Source organism: Pinus tabuliformis, chromosome J, assembly GCF_031772625.1.
Source record: "Pinus tabuliformis cultivar Carrire ecotype Pingquan chromosome J, CPIR1, whole genome shotgun sequence".
Taxonomy (NCBI): domain Eukaryota; kingdom Viridiplantae; phylum Streptophyta; class Pinopsida; order Pinales; family Pinaceae; genus Pinus; species Pinus tabuliformis.
In genome coordinates, this window is record NC_142295.1 from 1,487,152,170 (window position 1) to 1,487,163,488 (window position 11,319).

Below are 11,319 nucleotides of genomic sequence, written 5' to 3' on the forward strand. Positions count from 1 at the left end.
CCATTGTTTGAATTCTCCACAAATATATCAAAGACCTAGACTAACACTGCCAAACGACCCCTAACTTGGAGGGTCTAAAGGAAAACCGCCCAGCTAAACACGGAGAAGGCAAAACACCCTGACTCCCAGAAAATCAATCAACGCCAAAACCACTAGGCTTCCCCGAAGGAATTCTTTGTCCAGCAGCACCAGGAAAGAAAAACCAGACAACGCCAATCACGAAAAACCAATATATAGCTTGCTCCAGGGCCTCAGCACGAGCAAAATCACCGCCACCAGAAAACCTGACACCACTAGCAAAAGTGCCAACCACCTTACACAGGGAACCAAAGCATCACCACCTGAAATACCAATGCCAGAATCTACCCAGCCCGAGACATTTACTCCCAATACCAACCACTTCTCCAACCAGTAGACCCTCCAACTAAAGAATGAAAAAGAGAGTTTCACCCAGAATGTCAATGAGAGATTTGTTACCTTAATAATCCCATATGAGGAGTGACGGTTGGAGGTCCTCCACCATATCCACACGACCCAAAGAGAGGGAAACACAGACAAATTCGCATCCCATAGAGAGCCTACTACCATCCGGAATGCTACATGTTCAACGCTACTTAACCACCTTATCACGGACGCCATGAATACCTGAGGTCGTCTTACTCCCTCTCGCACAAGCAAGTGCTGATGTTTCACATGTTTTGAGGCAGAATCATTAATTGTAGCATAATGAGAAGGCAGATTGCCTGCCATCCTCCACCCATACGAAATGTGAGATGTCATACTTCGCACATTGATGAGTTCCAAATTTCCACCACCCCATCAGAGAATGGTCCTGGTAATGAACCATACTTGTTAATTCGAAACGCGTTAATCAAAAATTTCTCTTATATGATTTTTATTGAAAAACTTTACTTAACTCATTATAAATCATAAAAACTTAAATACAAAAAATAATTTTTTATTTGTTATACTAAATTTCTTTGAAGAAAAAATATGTTAAATATATTTTTTAAAATAACTTATGTAACGTATTTTCTATTTAAGATTATTTAACATATTATTTAACATTTAGTTGATATTACTTTGCTTTCAGTTTAGTTGACATTACTTTGCTTTCTAGTTTAGTTAATATTACTTTTCTTTCTAAAACTTGATAACAACTGAAACTGTACCAACTTTAAATAAATTTTAACTGATGATGATGATGATGATGGTTAACGTCCGCTGAGACCAAATAATGGTCTATCGAACCTAAAGAAACAAATTATCTATTTTGATTTAACTACCATTCAAATTGATATAATTTGATATCAGAGAGGAACCATAAATTAGATCACGTGAAATAATACCAGCTCAGAAAGAACATTAATGTAAATAGGAACCATAAATTAGATCACGTGAAATGATACCAGCTCAGAAAGAACATTAATGTAAATCCAAATCATTAACAAAGGGAAACATATTGTATCAAAAGTCTAATATGCACTCAATTTTAGAGGCGTACTAAGGCTACAATTTCGCGTTGATCCTAATTTTTTCTTAGGAATTTAGGGATATTTTTTTTGGAAAATCTGATGGTTGGAGTATTAGAATTGTTTTTTTTTAAATGATAGAAAGGAATAAGCACAATCAAGAATCCCTCCGGAAAGGAAACTTGCGGGTATAACTTAGATATATAAAAAAATCTTGAATCCCTTGACTTCTAAAATCTTAAAACTTAGGGGTATAATTTATATATATAAAAAAAATAATAATCCATCGGTTTTTAAAATTTATTAATATAATTTAAATATTAATTTTTTTCAAAATCTCACAATAATTATCATTATTTTCTGAGCGAAATTGTGAAAATTGTGAAAATTGTGACCTCTTACAATTTATGAATATAATCAAAATATCAAAAGAAAATAATAATAAAATTTTGTCAAAATCTCACCACAATTATGAGCGAAATTGTGACCGATTATCTTCTGAACGAAATTGTGACCTCGAATTTTACATGATATCCCTGAAATAATTTCAGGAAAGGCGCCTGCACAGCGTCACTCCATCCGCAATTGGGATCTGGGCAATCTCGATACGAGGATCTGCGGCAAGGGCCTTGTTTACTTCCAACGTATGCTCTCTGCTATATCTCATGAGTTCGCTCATGGGAGCTTCTGGAGTAAGCGCAACGGATCCCAGCCACAGAGTATTATCATACGCAATCACTCCTCCCACCTTCACCAGATCTATCAGTCGCATATGGTAGTTCAGATAGTTGCATTTGTCAGCATCTACAAACGCGAAATCAAACGATCCGTGCATCTCCTCCTGCACAATAACCATTTCATCATTTTATTAAGCCTTAATCAGCTATCCCCAAACCCTTAAATTGTCCCTCATATTTTACGTACATTCTTAAGCATTTCATCCAGAACTGGCAGAGCAGGGCCTTCTCTGAAATCAATTTTGTGGGCAACTCCAGCTTTCTCGATGATCGGTCGCCCCATATCATAATTCTCTCTGTTAATGTCCAACGCTGTTATCTGCCATGCCAGCCTTCATTAATTAATTGGCCCACATACAAACATTAAATTCCCCTGTTTGGGAATATCTACTGTTAATACAGGCATATAAATGTACCTTTCCATCACTAGGTAAGGCAAGGGCTGTGCTGAGAAGTGAGTAACCAGTGTACACCCCAATCTCTATGGTGTTCTTGGCGTTCATCAACTTCAGCAGGAGGCCCAGAAATTGACCTTCATCCGGAGGAATAGCCATCATATGCCTGTCACAACAGACAATCCATAGTTGCTTTACACCATGAAAACTGGTTTGATAGCACAACACCTATTTGTATCTAGATTTAGCGAATTTAGAACAATTAAAGAATTTAGAATAGTGAGACTAGCTAATAATTCGAAACATCAAAATTTGAGAGACATTTGAGAGACTGAAGTTGGTGATAGAATTTGCTTTCATATTGTTTGTATCTTTTTACAGTATTGGTGTATGGGTCATGTCTCCAGAAATAAATTTAAGGAATTTAAAACAATTAAGGAATTCACCCAATAAATTAAGGAATTTAGAACAATTAAAGAATTTAGAAGAGTAAGACTACTTGCAATTGGAAACACCAAAATTTCAGAGACTGGAGTTGGTGATAGAATTTGCTTTCATATTATATCCTCTTAGACTACTAATGTATGGTTCATGCTTCCAAAAATTTTAACACATTTAAAACCACTGGCAATTCCATTCCAAACCCCAAAACTCCATATTAAATAAAATAAATTATTTAGAAAATTCCATACAAAATAAAATAGAGAGGTGGAGCTTACTGAGGATGTTTGGAAGTCGATTCCCGGAGCTCCTTCAAGGGCTCGGGCTCACGAGGGTGTACGCTTGTTTCCAATATATACTGCAATATTCACATTATTAGCCATTCCTGCATGACAAGTACATGAATACAATCCATTAACTTAATCCATCAATGGCTCTGCTAAATTTATGTAGCTCAGTAAAGGTGAGAGTAACCTGATAGAGGGCATCGCTCTGTAACAGACTCTTGTGATCCATTTTCTGATCGATCCCAACCTTACTCTGCTCCTGTCCTAGGGGGTTAAGTCCACCTGCACGTCTGCTGCAGCTAGGTGATGAACATCTGTGCCTGCGTTATTTCCTTACACCTGCAACACAGCTGAAAACAGATATAATAACAACTAAAACCATATAAAATTAAACTCAACAAAACAATTCCATCGGAATTCCCCAATCGGCTCTATGCAATTGGTCTGCAAATTAGATATTGTATGTATAATAGACACTGAAGATCCAACTATCCAAGCTAATCTACATGAAAATGCCTACAGGTGGTCTAACTTCCAGGTGGTCTGACTGGAAGTTACGACGTGATTAAGTTTGTATAGCTTCGAAACCCCAACCCCACATCTACCCACTGGATACGAATGAACCTGGTGCATGTTCTATTTGATTTTTATTGTACAGAAATACCCTTAATAGTCCATACCCTTAGCCAAATGACAACTGTAACTTCCTCTACAGAGCATTTCCAGAAATGAAAGAAAAAAAAGGCCTAAGCCAAAATGCATCCACCCTCGGTCAAAATCGCTCAGACAACCTAACCGATGAACGAAACAGTGGCCGGATCAGATCAAACACATGAACATTAAAATTCTGCTGTAAAGATACAAGTCAGCATACCCTAAAACGCAAATCTCACACCTCTGAGAAAAGAATTCGCCCCAATAAATGTGTAGTGGAATATTACTGGTGGATCTAAATGTGAAGTGGAATAGTAATTGACCACAAAACCATCAAACCCTACTGCAGTACGGGTTGTTAGTTTGGATGTAATAGGCTTTCTATCTCCCTATAATCCTACAGCTACTTGGTCACTTAACTCTGAAATCCGTGCATGCAAGTAATAGGTCAAATTCACACATTAACTCTGAAATCCGTGCATGCAATTAACAGGTCAAATTCACACAGCAACCTTTAGTGAGATATGTGTGGTATCCCTGTAACAGGTCAAATTCACACAGCAACCCGTAGTGAGATATGTGGGGTATCCCTGTAACAGGTCAAATTCACACAGCAACCCGTAGTGAGATATGTGAGGGTATTTCTGTGATTGAAAAAAAAAAAATTAATGTTCACTAAAATAAAAATAGCTTGAAGTAGCATATAAGACAGATTGTTTCTTTGTCTGATTGATGTATTCCTTTTTTCTTATCATTAATGTATTCAGCTATTTTCCTGTCACAATTATTGTCACATTTATTGACACAGCTATATAGAATTAGAAAAAAAAAAATTGGAGTTGTCTATAGTGCCATTTTTGGAGTTCCGGTGCCCGAATTCAGTGGAAAAAATTGAGGTGAAATCTTTATTTGTGTTATTTAAACTAGTTTTTTGACTATATATATAGATTCAGCACGATGAAAAACCCATAGGGCACTTCTATTGTGCATGGTTTACCCATAAGCTTGTGATTTCAATGAATTCCTCCCAGATTTTAGAGAAATTAGACCGGAAAAAGCCAGAAAAGCTTCCAAAAAATCGCACTACTAACAATTCCCTTTTTTTTTCCTTAATAATTTTAGTTTTAACTGAAATTAGATCAGAATTGTAAGGTTCTTCTTTGGGAGTTTGTCATATCAAATTTGGAAATAATTTTTTTATTTTTTTTGGTTAATTTAAAAAATAAGTTAATAACAAGTCGTTTAATCTAAAAAGAATAACATGTTTAAGAAAATAAAAATAACAAGGTGTTCTGTTCACCAACAAAATAGTATATTCTAAAAAAATAACAAGGTGATCGGCCTTTTAATGCTTCTGACGTAATAATTAAATTTAAAAAAATATCTTGTCCACAAGTGACACGATGATGGATGTAAAAGCTTTGAGCCTTCAATATATTCCTCATTCATAATACATATCAAAAGTATGTGAAAAAATAAAACTAAAATCTAAAATAATCTTGGTAGTCATGCAGATATCAGATCCAGAGTGTGGATAGTTATGCATGAATAAATATATATCATCCAATTACCAAAATTTGCGAGATTTTAATGGAGTAGTCTATTGAGGCAGAGGAATTTCTGGACGGCTACAAGTGGCCGGAATCCGGGCAAAAAAGTTTCAAAAATTCTTGTAGAGACAATGTTTGAATCGTGTTTTTGATGGTGGAAATGGGTTCAGCGCCATCAAAAACGTCTAGGACACCTTAAATTTTGAAGTTTAACAACTATAACTTGGATTTACAAAATCCTTGCCGGATTTTCTCTAAATATGACCAGAATTTCCATAACTTTCCGGGCAATTCCTCCGGCTAGTTAGACTACGACGATTTTAATCATATATAAATCGTTTAAGATGTTATTTAAAATAGAAATTGATTTTCCGAGATGGGTGACCAATGAGAGAGAAGGTCATTGCCACCATCTCACCTGGTTAAGATGTAGTAGCACGTGGTAACACACTCCCATGAATAATTAAGGCTAGCCATACCATGGAGGTAATTGAACTATAAATGAGTTGTTTACCACTCTGCCTATAGTCTTCAATCGTGTGGGTCTAATGTGAGAAAGGACTTTTCCATGGCTCTAAGCTCACATCCACATTTTGAGTTTGTTCTTGTGGTAGGTAGCACGTAGGGTTATTCAAGTTTGCAGCCTGCAGGGACTAAGACAATCTCAACATGGTGCTATCTGCAGCTAGACCTTGACGTGGTTTCAATTGCCAAAAAACTGTCTTCTAATCTAAGAATCCAACAATTTAGGGGAGTTGGTACCCTCTCTACTCTATGGCAATGCTTTGAAACTGCTAACATGATTTTTAATGCAAATTTGATATTAACTCATATTATATGTTCTCTTGCAGGTTGGTCAGCTCATAGTCTACATTGGTCCATAGACTTTCCGCCTTTTTTTTATTCCCACCTTCTTCCTGCCAGTTTCCTCTAAACATCCCCCCAGTAGTTCTTGTTTTCCTTAACCTCCCTTCTTGTCCCGCTCCCCTTTCTCCTGTCTTCAGGCTCCCTTGTTCCTTCGTAGTCTTTCCTCTCTATCTTCCTTCAGCCTACTTCATGTCACTGAATGCTTTGACTTATGAGTTTGCTCAACACAAGCTCCTACTTTGGTGTATTCTGGTTTGTTTCTTGTCTGGACTTGGTTTTTATCCTCCCCCTCCCTTCGTGTCAGCACAACCTGCGTATCTCATTGTAGGTCCCTTTGGTTGTGGTGATTCTCTGGCTGGTACTTGAGTTACGTGGTGCTCCTCCTGGTTCCTTGAATCCATGAGCTTGTTCTAGTCTATGCTCGAGCCTTACCTATTTGCCGACCTTTCCTCCATGCCTCATCAATGGGCGCAAATTTGGAGGGGTGACTCCTATTACCAAGAGCGGGCCCACAGGGGTAGTACACACATGCATCATCATCTAGAGGATGATGCCTCTCACTTTCGTGACCTCATGCCAAGACCCATTTAAGAAGAGCTCACTCGTGTTGAGGGGGAAGCTTTTCATCATAAAATACCCCTATCTAACATGGAGGTTCTTAATGAGTGGGTGGATTAGATTTTGGACACAGGGCATACGAGAGGTATTTTTAACTAGTATATGCAAATACTTGATCTCTACTGGCACATGAAATTTCTATTGGGGTGCACTGTCTTAGACCAGAACAAGCATCACACAGATATTCTCAATTCCCTTTAGCATTAGCAACGTCATATGAGGGACTTAGATTGAAGGACGAAACGAATTAAATAACTCTCGACATCCCCCCTCAGCAAGAGGAATCTCCAAAGATACTAAAGACCCCACCTAGATTGTTGTCTCAGACTCGGACCCTTCTTCCTAGTTTCTAGCATGTCTATGCTTTATGGTTCCTTTGTTATTGTTGCTTTTCTCCATTTCCTCTTAGGCCAAATTCTTTTTTTGTATGCTAAATTTTGTATCTTCTAGTGCTCAGTTACCTCTCACCTCTCTGTAGAGAGTAAATTTTGGATTTGGTTAGATCTCCCTAGTGAGAGATTGGCTTGACTTTTGAGTTTATCTTGTAATTTTTGGTTTTGAAAGCAATACAATTTACCCCAAAAGAAAATGAATTTAATTAGATATTAGTTGATGATAATTATGCTGATGGCTAAAATTTATTAAAATTAAATATGACTTTTTTTGTTTCTTAACAATGTAAGAAATTATTTGGATTTTTTAAAATTTTATTTCTATGCTCATAAAGTATTAAAAAAATTCCAAGATCACCATAATTTTGTTGAGTTAGAAGGTTAAGAAGATTGGTGATTCTTTCTTCTCATCCCATGGTGTTTTGCGAATTGACATGGAGCTCATGACAATTTGTTCTTATTTTAATGGTGGTTATTTTCTTCTTTATATTAGCCAAGACAAAGAAATACATTTGATTTTCAAGATTTGAATTCATCACCTCCTTATAATAGCTTAGTTACCTTTTTCCTACTCTTTATCACCCATGATTTCTCCTTAAATTTTGAGGTAATAATATTTTTATTATTGTCCTTAATTTACAAAATGATCTTCTTCTTTATCCCCTAATGGCCTAGCTAAGATTGGGTATCCTTATGTCATCCACACTTGAGCCAAACATGGTTTTGGCTAGAGTTAGAAACTATTTTAGGAACTTCTTGTCTTCCATGTTGTTTAACATCTTCTCATACATAAGATACCTAGTAATAGTCATGTTTTCAATAGAATAAAGGCTTGCCTTGATGAGAAAGATATGATAGGGTGCATTTCCTTTAATCTTGAGATTATAGGCTATACAATATTTTTGGATATGTTCTATCTTCCTCCACAACTTTATGAAGATATTGTATCTCAAACATCATATCAAAAGACGAGTTTTTTTAATCTCATATCTAAAGATCAACTGGGTTAAATTATTTTCAAGTCCATAATAGGATTTTCGTACTCCATCTATAATTTTATCAATGTATATTCTCAATTGAGTTTATGATGGATATCAATTCCAAGATATTTGTATGTAGGAACTATCTCCAAGTTATTGTTGTCAGATATGAACGTATCATATGTGATTTTTATGAATTTAATTATCATGACATTCATTTTGTTAGTATTAATAGTTATACCCATTCTACAGGATTCTTAGTTACTTATCAAAGATTGTAAGGACTTCTTGCCAAAAGAGCAAGATACTCATCATAAACAAGAAGAGTGATGACTGTATTTGTGAGATTAGACCCAACACAACTTGTTTCTTTCAATTACTCTTCTAACTTATCAATGTATATGTTAAAAAAAATAGAGAAGTAAGAGTGGACCCAACACACCTTGTTTCTTTCAATTACTCTTCTAACTTATCAATGTATATGTTAAAAAAATAGAGAATAAAAGACACCATTCATCATAAACAATAAGAGTGATGACTATATCAGTAAGAGTGGACCCAACATAACTTGTTTCTTTCAAATACTCTTCTAACTTATCAATGTATATGCTAAAACAAATAAAGAATAAAAAACACCCTTGCTTAACACTTACATATGGTAGTTAAATTCTTTCCATCAAATTTCAATGATGATAAACTTTCAAATCACATTTTTATTTTTGAAATGATAAAATTGTATTTTAAAATGAAGGGAATAAAACTTAACATCTTAAAGAAAAACATGTTCCAAAATAATATTTTAATTAATATTTATGGTAATCATGAATACTTTATCTCTCAAGGGATTATTCCATATAACACATTTAAAAAAAAAAATTAATAATGCATCTATGCATTTGGTGTTATTTATGATGCTACATATTTATGAGAATTTGGTATAAAAAACTTCTAAAATTGATGTGTCTTTTTTATAAATTATTTTTTTTAACTGCATCATGAGACGCTCTATAAGCCGGAGAGATATTGTAGTGTCATAAATGAGTGTAAATGTTGGCTCAATATGAGAGATATTGTAGTGTCCACAAATGAGTGTAAATGTAAATGTTGGCTTAATATGAAAGGGATATTGTAGCATTCATAAATGAAGTTTTTGATCAAATAATAATAATAATAATAATAATAATAATATAATGTCACCTCAATTTAGAAATCTAAAATTGATTCAATTCAATTTATTACATTGCAATTATGTTTTTATTGACAAAATTACAAACATATTTTCAAGAACTATAAATAATAATGATTCATGTTTGTAACCATGATATTTCATAACATATAACATATGATTAATAAACATATAAAGTTTTACATTTAATTAATAAACTTCATTAAAAATAAAAAATATATATCCAAATATAAAAATATGAAATATATATTTGATATAAATAGTAATTATAAATTAATATCTATACCATATAAATTAAAACAATGATTTATATTGAATTGAGACTTCTGTGATCCATATCAAATTTTTGAAGATTCTTCGGCGAAAATCACATAGAGAAATTTTTGTCGACACGTTCTCTATGTGATTTTCGCCGAAGAATCTTCACAAAATGATTTATATTACTATCCACGAAATTTTAGAACTTCAAACTTAAATTTAATTAAGAAGCATAAAAATAATTCAATATTCACAATAACTTTTTTTACCCAAAGAAAAACTATAAAACTATAATTTCATTTATCAATGTAAACAAAATTACAATTTGTATATACACATGAATGTGTATTCAAGATGGATTTGCCTCAATCCAAACAATGGCCAAGTAAAAAAATAAACTAAACTTTCCAAGACAAAATATATGCCAACTTACATCAAACGCATGCCCTCTCAAATAGCTTTAAGAAAGGTCAAAGTTGCAATACTCAACCTCAATCTTACCTAAAGACACAGTTTCTAGCCATATTGGCTACATCAAAAAATTCATAACTAGACAACATGATATGCAAATAAAGATATAATAGAGAGAAATAGGAACTAAATTTGACCATCAAGGTCATCCATAAAAGGATGATGATAGTAATGATAATGTGCACCATTTAGGACCTCTTCAATAGACCAAAGACCCTAATCCAGTTGAAGGCCTTATTTAGATAATTTGTTTTCCTCCCTGTGGTAGTCCCTGTAAATATGAGTACAAGAAAAAGATACATAAGAAAGTTTGAGTCTCTATAAATCCCCCGAAATATGTATAAGGTGTAAACCGTGATATTGTTGAATTTTGTTAACCTAATTAGTGACCAACAAAGAATCACCAAACACTTGAAGCTAATCACAACCCTTCTCCTGAGCAAAATCCAACAAGGAATGACAATATAAGAATTCAGCCATATCGTTTGTACCCCTCCCCAACCCCATACTAACTTTTAAAAAATGTTGATCAAATAGAAAGAGAATGAAGGCACCACCAGAAGTGAAGTTTCCCCCTTGCTCTACCCCATCAAAATGCCCCAATGGGTGGGATTTATTAGGCTCCTCTAGGATCACAACTTGATGCTTAGAAGAAACAAAAGGATGAGGAAAATGAGAGAGAATGGAAATTGCTTCAGTTGCCACTCGATCTAGAGAAGACTGTTTATTTTGGAAAATTTCTTTCTTTTTAGCTAACCATACACCCCAATAAATAAGTAGAGGCAAGGTTTTATATGATTTTTTGATCCTGCTTTAGATCCAAGACCACCACATTTCCTTAAACAAGGACCTTTCCAAACACATCCATGAACAAACACAACACTACATAAATTCTAGATCTGACAGCAAAAAGGGAAATCAACAAATAAATGATCAATGGATTTAACATTAAATTTATAGAGAACACACCATACATGGCCTATCATTTGATGCCTATGCATATTATCCCAA

The 11,319-nt window shown here is 34.4% G+C and overlaps 1 protein-coding gene across 6 annotated transcripts; it reads right to left on the minus strand.

Annotated features, from left to right (window-relative positions):
- Nucleotides 1–1,871: 1,871 nt before the first annotated feature.
- Nucleotides 1,872–4,432, minus strand: LOC149233026 (caffeoyl-CoA O-methyltransferase-like). 6 transcript variants are annotated; one of them, XM_089376639.1, is made up of 6 exons: nucleotides 4,228–4,432; nucleotides 3,520–3,671; nucleotides 3,324–3,403; nucleotides 2,626–2,770; nucleotides 2,397–2,528; nucleotides 1,874–2,313 (listed from the first exon to the last, which is right to left on the minus strand). In XM_089376639.1, exons 2-6 carry the CDS (start codon nucleotides 3,559–3,561, stop codon nucleotides 2,020–2,022), a joined length of 693 nt encoding a protein of 230 aa, XP_089232765.1. In that variant the 5' UTR covers nucleotides 3,562–3,671; nucleotides 4,228–4,432; the 3' UTR covers nucleotides 1,874–2,019. The 6 variants fall into 6 exon arrangements, with proteins under 6 accessions (XP_089232766.1, XP_089232765.1, XP_089232761.1 ...); XM_089376635.1 differs by having other exon boundaries at nucleotides 4,207–4,432; XM_089376636.1 differs by having other exon boundaries at nucleotides 3,520–3,682; nucleotides 4,207–4,432.
- Between the last annotated feature and the right edge of the window lie 6,887 nt (nucleotides 4,433–11,319).